The sequence below is a fragment of the Phaseolus vulgaris genome, chromosome 5, assembly GCF_051622355.1.
Source record: "Phaseolus vulgaris cultivar YP4 chromosome 5, ASM5162235v1, whole genome shotgun sequence".
Classification (NCBI taxonomy): domain Eukaryota; kingdom Viridiplantae; phylum Streptophyta; class Magnoliopsida; order Fabales; family Fabaceae; genus Phaseolus; species Phaseolus vulgaris.
In genome coordinates this window covers 43,296,670-43,316,257 of record NC_143502.1, presented here as the reverse complement: position 1 = coordinate 43,316,257, position 19,588 = coordinate 43,296,670, and the positions used below count along the sequence as shown (strand labels likewise).

The 19,588-nt window shown below is 31.8% G+C and overlaps 3 protein-coding genes across 4 annotated transcripts; 2 read left to right on the top strand and 1 right to left on the bottom strand.

The window, feature by feature from the left end:
• Positions 1–2,605: 2,605 nt before the first annotated feature.
• On the bottom strand, positions 2,606–4,921 carry LOC137836058 (hydroxyproline-rich glycoprotein family protein). Of its 2 annotated transcripts, XM_068644875.2 has the most exons (6): positions 4,575–4,921; positions 4,416–4,492; positions 4,247–4,312; positions 4,064–4,138; positions 3,873–3,947; positions 2,606–3,270 (listed from the first exon to the last, which is right to left on the bottom strand). In XM_068644875.2, exons 1-6 carry the CDS (start codon positions 4,894–4,896, stop codon positions 2,833–2,835), a joined length of 1,053 nt encoding a protein of 350 aa, XP_068500976.2. In that variant the 5' UTR covers positions 4,897–4,921; the 3' UTR covers positions 2,606–2,832. The 2 variants fall into 2 exon arrangements, with proteins under 2 accessions (XP_068500976.2, XP_090158299.1); XM_090302173.1 differs by having other exon boundaries at positions 3,873–4,138; positions 4,575–4,918.
• Positions 4,922–8,295: 3,374 nt separating this feature from the next.
• On the top strand, positions 8,296–10,392 carry LOC137836057 (Transmembrane amino acid transporter family protein). Its single transcript, XM_068644873.2, has one exon. The coding sequence runs from the start codon at positions 8,604–8,606 to the stop codon at positions 10,044–10,046; it is 1,443 nt and encodes a 480-aa protein (XP_068500974.2). The 5' UTR covers positions 8,296–8,603; the 3' UTR covers positions 10,047–10,392.
• Positions 10,393–15,447: 5,055 nt separating this feature from the next.
• Positions 15,448–16,562, top strand: LOC137836056 (uncharacterized). The gene has a single exon (XM_068644872.2). The coding sequence runs from the start codon at positions 15,664–15,666 to the stop codon at positions 16,270–16,272; it is 609 nt and encodes a 202-aa protein (XP_068500973.2). The 5' UTR covers positions 15,448–15,663; the 3' UTR covers positions 16,273–16,562.
• Positions 16,563–19,588: the final 3,026 nt, after the last annotated feature.

The window sequence follows — 19,588 nt, the reverse complement described above, 5'->3', positions numbered from 1 at the left end:
GTTTCTCGCGTTTTATTCTCTCTCTCTCCATAGTATGAGATGTACTTGTCTATAATTAGGTGAGATGAGACATAAAAATACAAAAGCAGTGCGTTTTCAACTTTTTTTTTTACTGATAATTAAATATATTATTATTTATTTAAATTTTTTGATTTATTTTTATTAATTAAAGACAATATTGTTTTTGTTATAGATTGTATGAAATGGTTTATTTTATAAGTAGAGCATGATTTATATCGCGAGATTTATAGATTTATAGGTCTGCAATGGAATGAATGAGATATTGACTTGAATGGTCCTTTGAAATGCTTTAATTTGAATATTAGCATTTGCGTGTTAAATAATAAATAATAATGATGGTCCCCAGAGAATGGAAAATAACTATAAAAAAACAAGAGGAAAAGAAAATGGGTGAGTCTAATTAAAATTATTATAGTTTAAGTGAAGCATAATAAGCATGAACTAATAACACTTAGATTGAGACAATATTTCAAATATAATTATTTACTCTAAATATTATATCTCAATAAATACTCGAAATGATTCTGATAACATGTTAAGAAGTGAACTTTAAACCTAACTCAATTCCATAAAACCGGCTCATAGAGTGAAGGTTGCACCCAATTATATACGATGAAATGTCATAATCTACGATAAAATATCATAATTTTTAGTCGATGTGAGATCTTTAATAGCAACATTACCAAAATTCAAACTCAAAATCCATGAGCTTGCAGGTTTTACATCCTTCACACATGGCATATGTCAAAATTGTTACACCAATCTCACAGGAACTCCCCAATGGGTCTGTGTTCTCTGCCATATGTACACGTGGGAACTACAACTTTTCAGTAATAAGTCTCGTGTCTTCATCAATTTTACTCCACCAACACTCCACCACGAAGTAAAAAGGAAGGAAAAGGAGATTGTGGCAATAGATGAACCCAAGAGCAAGTGAGTTAATTGTGTTGGCTCGCACACTTATTATTAAATGGTATCCGTATTGATACGTAAGATATTTATCGGTGAAATGTTTAATTCAAATAAATATTTGTTAGATTTTTGAAAATTTTAGCACGATTCTAACATAATTTTAAAAGGTATAAATATAATAACTTTCTAAAAACTCAAATTTATTGTATAAATTTTTATTATAATTATAAAAATAAGAACAAATTCTTTTGAACCAGTCATGAAAAATATCTTTCTGCTCCCAAAACAATATGGAACACACTTTTGCACATAAATATTTATTTTCAATTTATATAATTTAAAATTATATAATATATAGATCCGTGTCCTGTATCCTACATTTTAAAAATTATACGTACCTTCGTCTCCGTATCCGTGTCATTGTTCGTATCCACATCGGTGCTACATATCACTTAGGTTGAATATTAGTATTACTTGTTAAACTCACCATTATTTGACCTATTGGGGTTAGAAAACATGTTATCATTATCATCATCACATTAATAATATTTTTCTGAACTATAATTTCAACATCAAATCGAACAAGTATACCTGTGGAAGCATGACGCATGATTTTGCTGTGTTTTCTCTCTAGCTCTGTTTGGAATAAATTTACATTCAGTATTTTGAGGCCATTGTTAAAGTAATAAAAAATATCTCAATTTTTGTAATTGTTGGTCATAATATTGTTAAAATTAGTCATCAAGGACCTTGAAACTCTGAAAATTTTCCTTGGACTTAAGGTTGCTCGTACTCTATTACTGTTTTTTTTGGTTCATCTTTGATCCTCTTTAATTTTTTGTTGTTCTAAGAAACAATCTAACAATGTCTTAGCTTCTACCACCTTTAAGATTCAATGGCTGATGTTTCATCTTGAACATTTTGTGTTCCTTTTATTCATCTAACTTTGTTATAGTATAATAATCAATCAGCACTACAAATTCCATGAAAGAACTAAATATATCAAAATCGATTATCACATTGTTGTTATGGTCAAAGTTAATATTGGTCTGCTCAAGCTTTTGCCCATCTCTTCTTCATTACAACTTGATGACGTCCATACAAAGACTTTATGTCCCAGTGTTTGAAACTATTTGTTCCATGCAGGGAACACGGGCTCTTAATCATAACATGTTTCTGTTGTTGTAATTGTTGGTTAGTCATGATTTTTGTTAGAATACTCATTCTTTTATCCATAATAAGAAGATAACCTTTATTGATCATTTCTACCTTTACTTGCTTTCCCGGTTGCTATTCTCTGTTAAAATTAATAACATTTAAATTCTAAAATTCTCTGTTAAAATTAAAAACATTTAAATTCTAAGTTCTCAACTTTACATGGACGTAAGTTTTATACTTCCAAAAATGAAATCTATCCAGTAAAAACGAAACACCCCCATCAATGTCCCTTATCCATCCCTCTACAAGCTACAAGAAAAAACATGCATCCAACTCAGCACATCACCAAAACGCAAAAACACTACTAATAATTCGCCATGTGATTCCCCATAATCAAATTGCTATACTACTACATATAAAATGCCACGATCAAGACTTTAACCCTAAATTACCTGCAACAAACAACAAATTTCCCATCATATCAAGCGATTGAAACCTAAATCTGTGGACATGGGAGTACTCGAAAGCCATCAATACTAAATACCAAAAATCTTGATACATCAACATCTTAATTTGTGAATATGAAATTGACACAATGAAGAGTGTACAGGTGTATTGCTTACGAAACATAGCCTCCAGCATACCACGCTTCAAGTCCTTAACAGACAAGGGCCATTCCACCAAGGTTGTTTAACACTTCAATCAAATTATGCTCGCTGTTCTAGCCTAAAGCCCAAGGACCTACTGTCCCATGTTAGGGGGTGGCGGAGGAAGACGGACACCCTGACTCTGCATTGGTTGGGCAGGAAAACCTTGTGGAGGAGGCATTGATGGAGGTCTAGTACCCATGTTGAAACCCGATGCTCCACTTGCAATAGGGGGTGGGGGTGGGACAGATGGCATTCCACCAGAAGGTGCAGGCCTAGGACCGTTAGCTGCTGCCATAGGAGGAGGAGGTGGCATAGATCCTGGCATTGGAGGTGGAGGAGCTCTAGGAGGATTTGCCATAGGTGCACCAGGAGGTAGCCCTTGTGGGGGAGGTGGAGGTGGCGGTAGTGGAGCTTGAGGTGGTGGGGGCAAAGGCCTTGGTGGAACACCAGATGTTGCTGTGCCATTGGCTGTAGAGGGAGGCTGTGGTTTGTTTGCCTCCGGGGGCTTGGTTTTAAAATACAATTGCAACTACAGACAAGTATCAATTGAAGTCGTCAGTGGCAGAAGGGGGAAATTAAAAATCAATGATGCACACCGCATAAACAAAAAACATTAAGAAAAGAAAGCAAGAAAGAACACAGGAAATTCCCGACCTAGTTCTGCTGCTGCTGAATGCTTGAATAATTAGCTTGTATTGATAGTTACAAGAGCAAACAATTAAAATGAAATGACTTGGATTCTCTTGAATCAGCCTTGTGTTTGGATGTCTAGGAACAAAGTGTAGGTTACGTAGCTTATTTTTTTGATAAAAACAGGTTTTAATCAAAAGCTTATAAAAAGCGCCACTGAAAACTATAATTTTTAATTCTTCACAGCAAACGTTTATCAAACAAGCTGCAAGCTTCACCACACCATTTTTTTGTATCAATTGCACGTTCAAATTTGCATGCTCTGGGATCAGTGCATAGTGCTTCATTGGCGTGTACAAGTATAAACTAATGCTCATGCATGGGGTGTTACGGTCCCTTGTAAAATTAAAAGCTATCTTTTGCCTGGATCACAAAACACACAGGCACTTGCATAGATCAAGTTTACCATCACAGACAGACAAGAGGAGCACATGAACTAACCGTGAACATCTTTGAGTCCGGATCCCAGTGCGAGAAAAACTTTGGAGTGGACTTATCAATCTCCGTGCTGGGCACCTGAAAATGTAGATTAATGAGCACAAAGCAAAACTCCACAACCACAAAAGAAAAAACACAGCCAAAATAAAAGCATAAAGACCAAAACAAATACTCAAACAAGAGTAACAAAATACCTTGAATGCAACTATTTCATACGGTTCAGCCGCAAACAGAAGGTACTGATATCTTTTATCAAAGGGCTGCACCCTCTGTAACACCATCAAAACACAAACAAAGAGAAAAAACATTAAAACAAAAGCATATATACTGACAACAATTGGAGAGAAACGCAATTGAACAAAATCACCAGAATTTACCTGTTCGTAGGAGGACATAAACCGGTGCCTGGGCTTGGCGAGGTCTTCAATCTCAGGATATTCAATCTGCATCATCTCAAAATTCCCAAAATTAAGAACAAATATAATATTATCGATTTATCAGAAAATTTAAAAAAGAGTGACATATGCATAAATATTAAAAAAGAACCTGAAACAGGAGAGATCTTTGCTTGGTCTCAGGATCATACTGCTTGGTCACACGGTACCCAGGGCGTCCAATCTTAACTGCAAAAAAGGAACACGAAACGTTAAGTCAGTTCAGTGAACGGGGAAAGGGGCAAAAGAGGGAAAAAGAGAAAAGAGGCACCTGTTTTGCGAAGGGTGACCTTGCGCTTGTGGGGTTGAGGCTGGGCGGGGGCGTCCTTGGCCTCGCGGGCGGCACGTTTGGCCAAGTTGGTCTGGTGGCGCTTGCCCTGAGTGTGGGCCAAGTAGTTGCCCTCGTTGTTGTGGAGAGTGAGACACAGTTTGCACTCGTAGCTCCCGAGATGGTTGCGCATGAAATAGGGGTCCTTCGCTAGGTCTATCGTCTCCAGAGCCAGTCGCCGGAGACGCTCTCGCCGGTCGATGGCTTCGTTCTGCGCCGTCGCGGCGCCGCCGCTCCCGGGCTTCGATCCCCATTCTCGATCCATCGCCAACACAACTTCACTTACCAATGATGTTGATAATGGTTTTGAAGATCGTTGTTATACCGTTCCCTCCCTTTTGGGCTCTTGGGCCCTCCCTCGGCCCACTACCTTCTTTCACGCCTAGCCCATTATTCATTTCAGTTTCCTCATTCCTTTACTCGGGGCAATTTCTTCCATCACCTCCCTGGTTTCTTTCCGCACCTCCATACTTTTTTGTAAGAAGTCAAATTTACCCTCAATGAAATTAGAAAATAAGCCTATGTTCTCGCCCCCTCTATCATCTTTGTTCAACTTCATTCAGTATTTTGAATTTTACAATTTAAAAACCATTTTTAAATGTAGAAAATAACATTTAAATTATAGAATTTAGAAATCAACTTTGTATTTCAGTAATTAGAGAATTTGGAAATCAATTTTAAAATAATTATAAAATTCAGAAACTAATTTTTGTATTTCAAGTTTTATAATTTACAAGTTATAATAACTTTGTAATTATAGAATTCGAATTATAAGGATACATCCGAATTTTACCATTCAAAACTATTTTCTAAATTAAAAAAAGTTTTTGAATTTTCTAAATTTCAAAATAAATTTAGAAGCCAACTATATATTCGAGATTCTAAAATTCCAAAGTAATTTCCAGAAAAAAAAATAGTTTCAAATCCTAAATTTAGGAATACAAATTCAGAAAATTATTTTAAAATTTACAATAATTATGCTGGAAGAAACTACGAAAGTGCAAGAAGAAATTGTCCTTTTGTATTTTTATTTAGGGTCTTTTTTATTTTTACGTATTTGTCACGATTTGTTTTTAAATAGCTAAAAGCTAGAAAGTTATTACCATCAAAAGCTACCTTTTTTTTTTGTTATTAAAAGAGGAGGCTGTTTGAATCAGCTTAACGTCAAATTAATATTTTTAATGAAGTAAACAAACTTTATGTATATAGTAATACAAATATAAATGTATTTAAAAACTTTGGTTTAATTAAGCTAAAATCTGGGAGGAATCCAATTTTAACTTTTCGATTTAAAGAAAAATATTTTTGCCGTTCAAATTCGCAAAATAGAATTTAATTTCTAAAAAAATGATTTTGATGTACTGAACTATTTTTTTTAGTTAGAAATTACAATTGGATTTTTTATTTATTTGTGAATATACTATATCAATTTAAATTATATATACTTCAATTGACTAAATCAATAATTTATAGAATATTTACATATTAAGAAAATTAAGTAACGTTACTAGATATAAAAACAAGTGAAATAACAGGATTAAAAAATTAATTTGAAAGTTTAAAAGCAATAATAATAATATTATTATTATTATTTAATTTGAAAGGGAAAATAATACTAACTAGATATGAACAAATTAACCAATGTAGAAATTTGTAGAATGCACAGCACATTGAAATCCGATTGGAATATCATTATTTTGTGCACTGCATATAAAAATAAACATAATACATACTTGTATCAAAGTTAAATTAAGCAATTAAAAAATATGTTGAGTGAAAATGCGTTTTATCAATGAGAAACTATACAACAACCATGGTGCTTCTATTGAAGAGTAAGAGAATCTTCAACCCACTTTTTAAAAGTAGCAATTTTTTTTAATAAAATGATGACAATAAAGAAATTGTTGTAAAAGAAAATTGTACTAAAAAAAAAAACACATATATTTGATTGCATTAAATCAACATTTGCATTAAAAAAAACACGAGTTTTTAGATTAATATATTATTGGATATAGAGAGTGAGTTATTGGGTATCGAAGTTATGTAATGTGTTATTGAATATTGAGATGACGAAATTTTGTATGGTATTATTTGAGTGTTCAAAATGGTGAGATTTTGTAGTGTACTATCTTATTGTTCAAGATTTTGTAATGTATTATTTAATTGTTCGAGATCCTGTAGTGTACTATCAAAGTGTCTGAAATGTCTAATTGAGTGTTTAAGATATTGAAGTCGTATAGTGTACTAGTGTCTGAGATGTCAAATTCTAACTCGACTTCCCCACATCTTTGTAACATATGTGTGACAAATATTTTTAAATCAAGGTTAGAGACTTAACAATACAGTTAACAAGAATCAGATAATAAATAACTTGAAAATCATTATCAACAATACTTGAGTCTAATCTAGTTATCTATACAATATAAAAAATGATTTTGTCAGTATAATATATATGTGAAAAAATATACCGATAATTAATTTGAACGCCGTGAAAGTATAATAACATGTATCTATGTCGATAATTAAAAAACTAAGAATCTAAAGACCCAAAGATTGAAGATCACAGTTAAAAAAAAAGTCAATAAATAAATAAAGTTGAAATTATGTAAGAACAATTTGTAATAATATAAATAAATAAATAATATAACAAAATGATAACTTTATGTTCGTTTTAAAAATTAACATATTATTTGCACAACTTAAATTGAGTTGTGTTAAGTGTTAACTCACAATGTGATTGTCCAAACCTAGTCTTATATTACGAAACCGAAAGTCTTGAAAATCGATTATAATCTTAATCTGAGATTATAAAGCAAAATTAACATTCTCACAGGATATATTATGAGTATTTGAATGCACACGTAAGTAGATATCAGTCTTCATTAATAAAAAACTATGAACTAAAAAAAATAAAAAATTATCGATTTCAGGAATAGTTTAGTTAGTAAAATTAGAAAAGTAAAAAAACCACAAAATAATATAAAAGGACAAATTGATTTTTATATTTATCAACGTAATAATCAAGCGAATTTAGCTCTAAGTGAAATTTAACAATAAAGGAATAAATATATATTTAAAGGAGAAGTGATTTATTTTATATCGATTAAATGTTTTCTTTTACTGTTTATAAAGGATTGTTGATTTTGTTTAGACAAATTAAAGGTAGACTTTCAAACATTTAAGATATATAAAGTTGAATAAAATTCCTAAAATAATTTTTATTTATTTATTTTTATCATAAAAATGTCGTAATAATTAAATGAAGGCAGATGCTTTCTACATCTAATTATTTTTAACCTCCATCCAACATAATTTTTTTAATTTCCAAAAATGTTCTTAATTTTGGAAATAAAAATTCAGAATTGAAAATAATATATTCCGAAAATTCAGAAGTGATTATTGAGTTCTGGAAATAAAAATTCAGAAACAAAAATTAAAATTTTATTTCGGACAAAAAAATTCAGAATTAAAAAATAATACATTCCAAAAAAAAAAATTCGGAAAAGAAATTATTGTGTTTTGAAAATTAAAATCTAAAAAAAAATGAAAAATTCATTACAGATAAAAGAATCCGTAATATAAATTTTATTTCGAAAAAAAAAATCCAAAACATATTTTAGATTTTTTTTAAGGACAATTTCGTTTTTTGCGCTGAGATCGAGTGCGGTGGAGCATAAAGAAAGAAAAAACTTAGGAGGCAGAAAGAAATTGAAGGAGTGGTGGCGGAAAGCAAAGGCTTGTTTGGGTGCCAAAAGAATAGCGGCGCCTTCCGTTTTGTCAGCTTATTCCGTACAAATCTGGTGACGGAGAATTCCACAGATTATCCTTTCACCCAGAGATCTAGCTTCACTACTCCTCCAATAACCATAACCATAATCTGTGAGTTTTTCGATTTTCTTATTCTCTTCTCAGATCTGAAGAGTCTTCTTCCAAACACCGCCATTTTTCCTTTTCGTCTCCAATTGCCGAATCATGTCTAACAGAAACGAGTATTCTTCGTTACCCGTTAATTCCTACTTAGAATTGCAGCGTCAAAACGAGTCCTCAAAAGCCTTGCGCAAGCCTTCTTTTGACGAATCCGAGGTGTATTTGGGATCCAAGAACGAAGATGACGATGACGATTTGGAAATGGATATCGATAATTACCCCCTTGTTGTGGGGTCCAATCAGGGTTCTGGGATACCTGGGGCTGTTTTCAATTTAACAACCACGGTTATTGGGGCAGGGATCATGGCTCTCCCCGCCACTATGAAGGTTCTGGGATTGGTTTTGGGTATTATTTTGATAATTGTCATGGGGATTTTGTCTGAAATTAGTGTGGAATTGTTGGTGAGGTTTTCTGTTTTGTGTAAGGCGTCGTCGTATGGGGAGGTTGTTCAGCACGCAATGGGGAGGCCTGTGAGGATTTTGTCTGAAATCTGCATTATTTTGAACAATGCGGGTGTTTTGGTGGTTTACTTGATAATCATGGGGGATGTTATGTCTGGTTCCACTCACCATATGGGGGTTTTTGATCAGTTGATGGGGAATGGTGCGTGGGATCAGAGGAAGATTGTGGTTTTAGTTGTCATGGTGGTTTTCCTTGCTCCTCTTTGTTCACTTGACAAGATTGATTCATTGAGCTTGACCTCCGCAGCCTCTGTGGCTCTTGCTGTGTTGTTTGTGATTGTTGCTTTTACTGTTGCTTCCATCAAGCTTGTGGAAGGACGCATTGATTCTCCCAGGATGGCTCCTGATCTTAGCTCCAAAACTGCAATTTTGGATTTTCTTGTTGCGATACCCATCATGACCAATGCATATGTTTGCCATTTTAATGTGCAGCCTATATACAATGAGCTTGAGCAACGGTCTCCTCAGAAGATGAACCGAGTTGGGAGGTACACTACAATTTTGTGCATCCTTGTTTATTCTTCCACTGCTATATCTGGTTACCTGCTCTTTGGGAAAGATACAGAGGCTGATGTGCTGACTAATTTTGATAAGGATCTTGGAATTCGGTATAGCGCGGTCTTGAACTATATTGTTCGGATTGGCTACATTCTTCATTTGATACTTGTTTTCCCTGTGATTCATTTCTCACTGCGCCAAACAGTGGACACATTGGTGTTTGAGGGATCACCTCCTCTTTCAGAAAGTAGGAAGAGATCTTTGGGGTTGACTGCGGTTCTGTTGGTGCTCATATATATTGGGTCTACTATGATTCCAAATATATGGACAGCTTTCAAGTTCACTGGGGCAACCACTGCTGTTTCATTGGGTTTTATATTTCCTTCTCTTGTTTCACTGAGACTGAGTCATCTAGGAGATATAACCTACGGGGAGTGGTTTTTTTCATGGTTGATGTTGATATTGGCTGTGACTGTTAGCGTAGTAGGAGTTGTGAGCAATATCTATAGCCTTGAGAGCAAGTCTTAGCCACACAATTTGGTTTCTTCTTTATAGGAATCATTTCTTCATTGGCTCTGCTGCAATGTGATTCAAACAGCAGAAGATAGGGGGTGACATGATTGTTTTGTAATATGGGATAAGTATTTTTGCCCCGGCTATGATATATAGGATATGAGATGCACATAAATCTTCAAAAAGTCCTCCAATTTTGAGGACTGGTGACCAGTTGATACAGCACGAGAGGAATGTAGCTGATCAGTTTGCCGCAGTATGTATACAGTTCTATTCTTTATGGCAGTTTTTCTTTTTTGTTCATTGATTTTACACAAGGTTGATGTTGTAACATTTTGTAATAGATTCTACAATTGCTTAACTGGCATATCCACGTTTTGTTTTCATTTTCTGGTAGAAAATATCTGTTTTAGTTCTTTTCCAAAGGCTTGTTATAAAATGCTTTTGTGAATCAAGTACAGGAGTACCTTGCACACACCAGACCACACCACACCACACACGTCATAAGGGAGATAGATACACACTGCAACTGCTCATTGCATAAGAATCATGCACAACTGTAATATTATGTCTGAATTACATTCAAAGTAGAATGCAGACAACTTGCTAAACATAAGCCTGAATTTGAGCATAAATTTACTCCTTAGTGAAGTTGCCCTAGCTTTTTCTTGGCATGAAAATAGGTGATCTTCGTGCCCTTTTTCTGTGAATCTTGTATGCTGCAGCTTTGTTTGTTTTCTTTTTTATTTGGCTTCTTCTCCTCATTCTTGTTTATAGCTGGAATGCCAACATCTTGGGTGCAATACCAACATTCACTGGTTTGGTTTCTCCCAGGAGTAGGAGGCCAAACCATCATCATAAGATAAGTACCCTTACAACAAAACAAACATATTATTTCCTGACAGGTTGATCATGATCTGATCCATGAACTTAGCTTCAGCCTAATAAACTGGAAATCCCAGTTGCTGATTACTAGTAAATTCCATTTTAGTATCTACTTTATTATAAATATTATACTTATTAATTTGATGCATAAACACTGAGGGATGGTGTTATTTTCAGATTAATAAAGCATCGTCTCATCATAAATGATATCACTTAATCCAACAACGAGATAACAATATTTTAACCAATCAAAAGTGTATTTGGTAATGTTTAACTAGTTTATAAATTAGTTTCATTAATATAAAAATATTTCACAAGTTGCTTAAAATAATTCATGATAGCTTGTAGTTCATTTAATTTTTTATTAGTATTTTTTATTTAAAAAATCTTAAATTATAACTATATAATAATGACTTTTTTTAGAAACATAAAATTTATGTAATTATATCTTTTTTTTATGTTATTTTATATTTATCACATGTATCAGTAACTTTGTGAAATACTTATACTTCTAACTTATTAGTTACCCTAGTTAATAGCTAACCTATCAACTCCCACTAGTTTTATTATTAAATTTTAAGTCAAAATTGATATTTAGTAAGTTAAAAGGTTGATTATAAATGGTTGAATTTAATACACGTTGTAAATATTGAACCAAATTATACAAATACTTTATCTTTTTACGTTTTATTTAATTTAATTATTTAAAAAAATCAATTTCATTTTAATATTTTTAAAGTGGTTCAAAATAGTTATTTTTTTTAACTTAAAGTTATTATGGTTTATATTGAAAATTAATCACTCATCTCATCCTCTATCTTCCTCCTCTTCTCCATCATCCACATAAACCAACGCCTAATTCATAAATTTAATTCGTGACTTGTTACGATGTATTTATCAATATTTTACCTTAAATAATCAAATAACCTAATTAAACTAATTTGATACAAGCTGACAAATTAAATCAGGTCAAATTTAATATTATATAAATTAATCTAAACTAAGCTGAAGTTTATTTTTATAACCAGATATAATATATTTGAACAATGAGATTATATCTGAACAATGATATATGGACAACCACAATTTTTTATACAATTATATTACAACTTCTAATATTATTATTTTAATATTTTTTTTATATAATTTTATTATAAATTTATCCTTTATTATATATATTTATTTCTAAACCAATCATATCAATGGTATACAACTTCAAGAGTTCTCAACCTATATTTTTACCTAAAAATCAATCTAAGTCAAAACACTAGCATGATTAAGAATTAGTTTAGTATGGATTCATGATTTAAATTGGAGAAAGGTAATAAGAATTTGAGAAAAAGTTGTGATTAGTATTAAAATATGGATGACACATCTAATGTAATAAGATATGGAGTAGAAGTTGTGATTGGTTGATATGGGAATATTAGTGTTCTCTTTCAAGTGCAGTAACATGGTGTATCTTTGTGCCATTAATGCTGTGACAGTAAGCACCAGTGGTTAAACATGTTTTCAAAGATCACTTCTCACTTCTGACATCAACGTAACTCACATGGACCACATTTCATACTCATAACATACATCACGCCGATGTCATCATAGGAATTCTATTTTCGGATCATATTTGTAAAAAAACTCTTTCTTTTATTCTGTGTATTTATATGATTATCATGAATTCCATTATTATTAAATCGAATTGGATCATAATTAAAAATATATTATTTAAAGTTTAATCATTGATTAATTTTATTAGTTTTTTCTTAGATATAATGAATTTAATCGTGTCGATTGACCTTAGATGTTGAGATTTCTAGTTGGACGGATTCGACCAATAATATATATTCTTGGTGTCAAGTTCCTAACGTTATTTGTATGCTGAACATTTTAAGAACAACATTTTGTAGAAAAGTTTGATCTTTGTAGATAACGCTGCAGTTGGTTGGGTTCAATTAATTAGGTTGATGACATAATTAAGCAACTGAATATTAAATTTGACTGGTTCTTTCAGCCAAGCATGTAGTTATGTTTAATATCCGTTGTTCTGTGAGATCTAAACCTTCATTAATTTATGCATCTGCATTTAATTCTTGCACTGTTTTCACTCTTGTTTCCATCAAAACCTTCGAAATCAACCAATTTTTGGTGCTGTTATATTGCGATCTAACTATATATTACTATAATAATAATAAGTTTGTTTCTTCACTTTTATAATATTTATTTATGATAATTTTGTATCGATTGAGGGCGTAAAAATTGTGCATAAAAAACCGAGTTTTTTTAATAAGAAAATGATAAAAATCTAACGAAAATTAGTAGTGTAATTCAGGGTATCTTCATTCTTAATTGAATTTAGTTATATTCTTATTATATAACATTACTCACATGGGAATAGTGCTGCGATCATTTATTTGTGCTCGTGAACCAAAAATTGCATGGATCCAAAATATAATCGATAGAAGCATGTGCTTTTCGTAAAGGCAAAATAAAGACAACACAACCATTGGATAGTGTCTGAATCATGTATATATAAATAAAACATATTCAATAAGCTTTTAAAATATTATTTTATTGAATAAAGTAAAAGAACGCATAAATATTTTTTCTAAGATAACTCAATATTAATTGTGCTCAACTTGCAAAACACCCATTTGATTGTGATGCTTTGTATAATCAAAGTCAACACAAGTCAATTTGGACATTGATAAAATTTAAAGAGAAAAAAAAAAGCTATACTAGGAGAAAAAAAAGTGTCTTTTATTTTAAATATTTATTTTTTACTAAAAAATAATTAACGCATCTTTCAACTATAAAGGAACTTGTAGAACAAAAAAAAAAAAATCTTTTAAAAAGGATCTTATAAATAAAAATGGAGTATTATTCTGGAGCGTAACAGTTGGGACAAGTTTCATATGAATAGAGAAATCAATACTTTTTTGTTTTCGTAGTTGAAAAGTCACCTCAGACTTTTGATTACTTTGTCTGTTCTTTTTTAATAAAAATGGTACTAATTAATACAAATTATTCACAACTGTTATGTTTTTCACTATATTATAATTAGAAGAATTTATTTTTTTTTAAATATAAATTTAACCGAAGAAATTAAATAATTTTAAAATTGTATTACAGCGCATTAAATTGGTTTTTTTACTGTGCAAAATAACATTTTTCATAAACTTAAACCCCATATTTGATTGACATCAATATGTAGACTTTAATAAAAACCATTTGTTGCAAAAGAATAATAATTGAATATGTGAGAGATAATGTATAAATAAATAAATGTAAACCTCAATTTTATAAATCGATAATTATATGAAATTAAATTAAATTTAAAGTCTCTTAATATAGTATGAGAATCAACTATAATTTATTCTAACAAATATTTTATTAAACTATTTATTGATCATCTACGAATCATCTATAATATATAGTTTTACGTTTGAGTTAGTAGAATCGATTTGTTCGAGTTGGTAAAATCGATGTGAGTTAGTATGAGTTAGATGTTCGTTTTCATCTGTATTGATTTAGGGTTTAGGGTTGCTTAACCTAAGTCCAAATCTACAAAATGCATAGTTTGAAAACTCTTATTCCGAAGTTTTGTATGAAGTAATTGGTGGTGGACATGGTCGAAGCCATGATTGTCGGCATAAGTTGTCGACATAAAAACTCTTTGGTCTGATCGTTCAAAGTCTGACGAGTGATAACACTTTAGCCTCGTTTAGGGGGAAACAGTGAACATGCCTTACATACCCCACATGCCCACATACTATTACTATCTCAACATTCAACATTCAACACACTACTTTTTTTTCTTTTTCCACTTTCTTTTTCATCTTCACTTTTTATCTTCTTCTTCTATTAATATTTGTCAACTGTATTGTAATGATGTCATTATTAATCTGACAAGTTATACACCATGGTAAGAAGATCAAATACATCAACGTACCAGTAGGGTTCGTATGATACCTAGAAATTTAGTATCCGGTCAAATAAAAAATTAACAAGATTAATCAATGGTCAAGTATTAGATAATACACTCTTAATTATGATTCAAATTTTAATCCGATTCAATAACAAAAGGTCTATGTCATGTAAATAAGCACAGATTCTAAAAATCAGTTACGTCATTATCCAGTACTAATAGTATCGACTGTTGAACACTGAAATTTCACTTGAGTATTGGAGTGTCTTTTACCGTACCTGTTGGGTATGAAACCAAGATCAATTGGGTTGGACTGACTAGACACATGTTTAATGAGTGAGCTTAATCATTGTGTCCCTTTTATAATATCTATTTAAAGAGATCATTGTACTTGTAATTTGGTGTGCAACATGATATAATGAAAACTTAATAGTTGCCCGTATAGATGTAGGTTGCAACCGACGACCGAATCACCTTAAATCTTGTGTAGTTTATTTTTCTGCAGTTGATTCTCGTGTTCCGCATGCATTTTTTCCATCAATACCATTCAAAGTGAGAAAGTAAAGGGTAGAAAGACCGACTGCATTCTCTTGACTCCAACCCCATTCCAAAACATGAAATTTCTTAGAATATGTTGTCAATGTGACGTGTGAACGAACACACACCTATACAAATTTACATGCGTCAACCCATTCGATGATTCTGTAACATTTCTTTTTCAACAGTATTTTTTTCTATTGAATGTATAAATAAGAATGGTGGATGGAAGTGATTCATATTATTAATACAGAACCGTGGTCCACGCGTTCCCTAGAGTGAGTAGAGATGGATTGGTTCTCGTGGCTTTCCAAAACTGGGCTCGAGCCATCTCTGGTGTACGAGTATGGCCTCACCTTCGCTCACAACGAGCTTGAAGAAGATGACATGTCTTACTTCAACCACGAGTTTCTGCAGAGCATGGGAATCTCCATAGCAAAGCACAGACTCGAGATCCTCAAGGTGGCCAGAAAAGAGAAGGGAAAGAGCCCACGCGCGGTGGCAAAGCTGGTGGTGGCAATCAAGAGGACAAAGAGGAACTTGGCTAACTATGTGAGGATGCTGATGCACAGAGAAGAAGAACCATCTTCTGCACTTGTTGTGGTGCCCCCACTGAGGTCTAGGAGTGGGTTAGGGACAAGGTGGAAGATTGCTACCATGAAGAGGAGCAAGAAGTTGGTGGTGGCAAAGCAAGAGCCTCTGTTTCTGACAAATGGAAGTCCCACATCGGTTCCAGCTCTTCCTGTTCTTGGTGGTTTTTCTAGTCCTGTGGTGTACCATTTCCATAGTGATAAGATGGATGGTGATGGTGATGGTGATGATGGAGATGGGTACTGGTCTGCTGCTGTTGAAGAGATCAAGTGGGATACCATGTTTCAGGATCTAAAGCCTAACTAAAACTTTTTTCTCTTTTCTTCAGAGATTTCAGTGTTTTTGCTTATTTGTGACAACTTCAAAACCTTAATACTCTTTTGCTTGTACTGTTATATATGCTCATGTCCTTTAGATTTGGTAGGGGAAAAGATGCATCAGTTTGAGTCACCTTCAGCAGAGAAATACTGAGGTAGATGTTTAGATGTTTAGCTGGGTTGTTATATAGCAAGAGGTATATAATTTGTATTTTGAATCATAACAATTTGGATTCAGGTTGATGAAATTATCAGATGTCAGTGGATTTTTTCAATGAATTCTAATGATCAGACTGGTACCAAAACAAAGTATACGAAAATAATGCAAGTTCTTGTACATATTACATACTACATCCACTTTTAGATCATTTCATAATATATAATTTGGTGTAAATCTCATCTTATAAGTCGATTTTATGATATTGAATCAAATTTAAAATTCATTCTTTAAAATTGACTTGTTATCCAACTATAATAGCAGCATGGTATCACATACACAACTCACGATTTAACAATTGGAAAATTCATTATTGTTCACCCAAGAACAATTTAAGTTTCCTTGCTTTGCAGCTTCTGTATCGTACACGTTGGCCGCAAGAAAAACAGAGAAAATAAGGGCACCAATTAGATTGCCTAGCATCATGAAGCTACTAATAACACCAAAGTGTTTCAAACCAAAAATCTCAGAGACAGTTGGAGCCATTATAGAACATTGAACCCCGTAGCAGATACTAAGAAGAGCAGTTGCAGCAGCATAAAGACTTCCATCAAGAGCATAAGCATAAAATAAAATGCTACGCTCATGATTATTTGTGCACTTGTCATCCAAAATGTTCGAGGTAGTGCTATCAACCTGTCATGATAATAACATCATCAGCATATTCTCAAAGCCCTGACCCAATTAAAAGACAGTCACAAGTTCACAACCATCAAAAGACAATTCAAATTCTGCAAACATGATAACAAATTCACGATTCGGTTCATAAGGACGAAAATATTGACGGGTAAGTAATTACATTATTAAGAATTGGATTTTAAGTCTAACTCAACCTCATAAAATTGGCTTATAAGAAAAGTATTACACTCACTTATATCCTATGAAATGTCTTAATCTCAAGTCAATGTGGAATTTCCAACACACCTCCTCACATCAAGAGTGACACCTTTTTACGCCGAGAGTGACAGCTCGTACGTCTGATAAGACCAACAAACACTCGTTTGAATAAACTTGAAATAACTATTGAGAATGCCAGAGATGGTGCCTCTGCTGAGAGGATGGTGACAAACACAGCTGTTCCAAACCAAGCACTGTTGTTGGTGGAAACACATAGGGCAAGACATATCTTTAGGAGATCCCATATCGACTAGAGATTAGAGCCGATTTTAAGGAATTGAATTAGGCTTAAAGTCCACTTTTTAATATGGTATCAGAACCATTTCAAGTCTATCCTAGCGAGTGTTTGTGTTGGATCTTATCGAACCACCCATAATACTATGAAAGGGTCTAATCTCCAGTCGATGTGGGATCTCCAACAATATCTATCCGGTCATCTTATAACTTTGGATTCGGATCCAACTCAATACTAAAAACTATCTCACAAAGAGAAAAGTGACTCACTTGCATACATCATTTTGATCATATAATCATTGAGAATGATACTTGTCAATGTAACCAAACTGTCTAAATCCACACATATGTTCCAACTTCACTCTTTTAATGAATCCTAACAAAATTCATATACTCAAATGGAATATCAATGCCATGGTGTAATTGGAGAAGATCATTACAGTTTTAAGGAAGATGAGAATCTGTTATCACCTTCTAAAAAATTATAGCTAATGATTGAAGTTTAACTCTTTCTACTCATTAAGTTCAAAAACTACAATTTCACTGTGACTTAATTTAAAGAGAAAATTACAGCAGGTAAGTAAATATTAGTTTTTGGAGTACTAAAATACCCACCTCAACCTACAGTAATTTAATTAAACTTTTCTTAATAACTAGTTTCAATTGAATTAAATAATCTATTTCTTATATAGCTTTATGAAATATGTAAAGTTTTTGCACTTGATTAAGACATATTTAATTCTTGCATTGCATTACCACATCGTATTTCACAAAGCCTATTATGGAATATTTAATACCAGAAAAAAAACTTCTATAAATACTTTTTGAAAAAAAAATTGGAAGTTAAAAGCAATTTTTGTATAATTTAATTTGTAAAAGTTTCTCTTACAATTTTAAATTATTATATTGCATATTTCTGTAGAGTTAAATCTTTTGGAGAATATGTTTTTAGCCATTTAAAATATTCTGAGTTTAATAAAGGGTACAGTATTCAGGAGTTTAATAAATATTATAATGTCTATAGAAGGATACACAAAGATACTAACCAAATATTTAAACTATAAACTAACATTCTTTTCTCAATTTTTATAAATTCGTATAACGTGTTTAGATTTATTTTTCGTTATTTTATATCACAGTGAGTTGTATTGCATTTTTTAAAAATTTCATCTTTTTAAATAAGATATGGAGAAAATATGAGAATTCTTACAAAAAATTGCAGCAATTTCATTTTTATTTCATTTATATAGACACATTACTATTTCACATATTATTACGTATTAGTTTGAATATATTAAATTTATTTTTCACGTTGTTTATAAATAGTTATTTATGTAAACCAATAAGAATTTGAAATTTGTAGATAACGTGAATAATGGCATAACTGTAGCCGCGATCTCGTATGTAGTGTTTTTTCTTAATAAAATATTTTATTTTTATTTTTATATGTTTAAATAGATTACTTGCTTGAATTATCTTATATTTATTTTTTTAAAATAAAATCATATTTTTTCTGTAAAAATTAAAAATACTTTATTGAAAAAATTATAAAGCGCAAAAAATCTAAAATAATATATTAAAGTTAAAACACACAACAACAATCTTTATTGTAAAAAATCAATTCTGTTAATGGTTTAGGATTTATATTCTTGTATTCTAAAAATGAGTACTTTTAAATAGTTTTTATCTATTATTTTATTTATTATCTTATTTCTAAAGAGACATAGCAGGATATTAATATTTTTTATATAATTTTTTTTTTAATTTTTTATAATAAAAAACAATAATAATTTTTTTACGAACACCAAAATACATAAAATCTTGAAAATATAAGATACGAAATACAAATACGTGAAAATATAAGATACAAAATACAAATTTATATGTTATATAATTATTAATTATATATATTAATATCAGTATAATATACAAATTTTCTTTCCTTCTAAACCTCAAA

What these genes read in the sequence shown, in the direction of transcription:
- LOC137836058 (XM_090302173.1), bottom strand. Translation starts at nt 4,896, where the DNA reads ATGGATCGAGAATGGGGATCGAAGCCCGGGAGCGGCGGCGCCGCGACG. An exon ending in GGTCACCCTTCGCAAAACAG is followed by an intron (nt 4,493 to 4,574) that starts GTGCCTCTTTTC and finishes CCTTTTTTGCAG; the next exon opens with TTAAGATTGGACGCCCTGGG. An exon ending in TTATGTCCTCCTACGAACAG is followed by an intron (nt 4,139 to 4,246) that starts GTAAATTCTGGT and finishes ATGGTGTTACAG; the next exon opens with AGGGTGCAGCCCTTTGATAA.
- LOC137836057 (XM_068644873.2), top strand. Translation starts at nt 8,604, where the DNA reads ATGTCTAACAGAAACGAGTATTCTTCGTTACCCGTTAATTCCTACTTA.
- LOC137836056 (XM_068644872.2), top strand. Translation starts at nt 15,664, where the DNA reads ATGGATTGGTTCTCGTGGCTTTCCAAAACTGGGCTCGAGCCATCTCTG.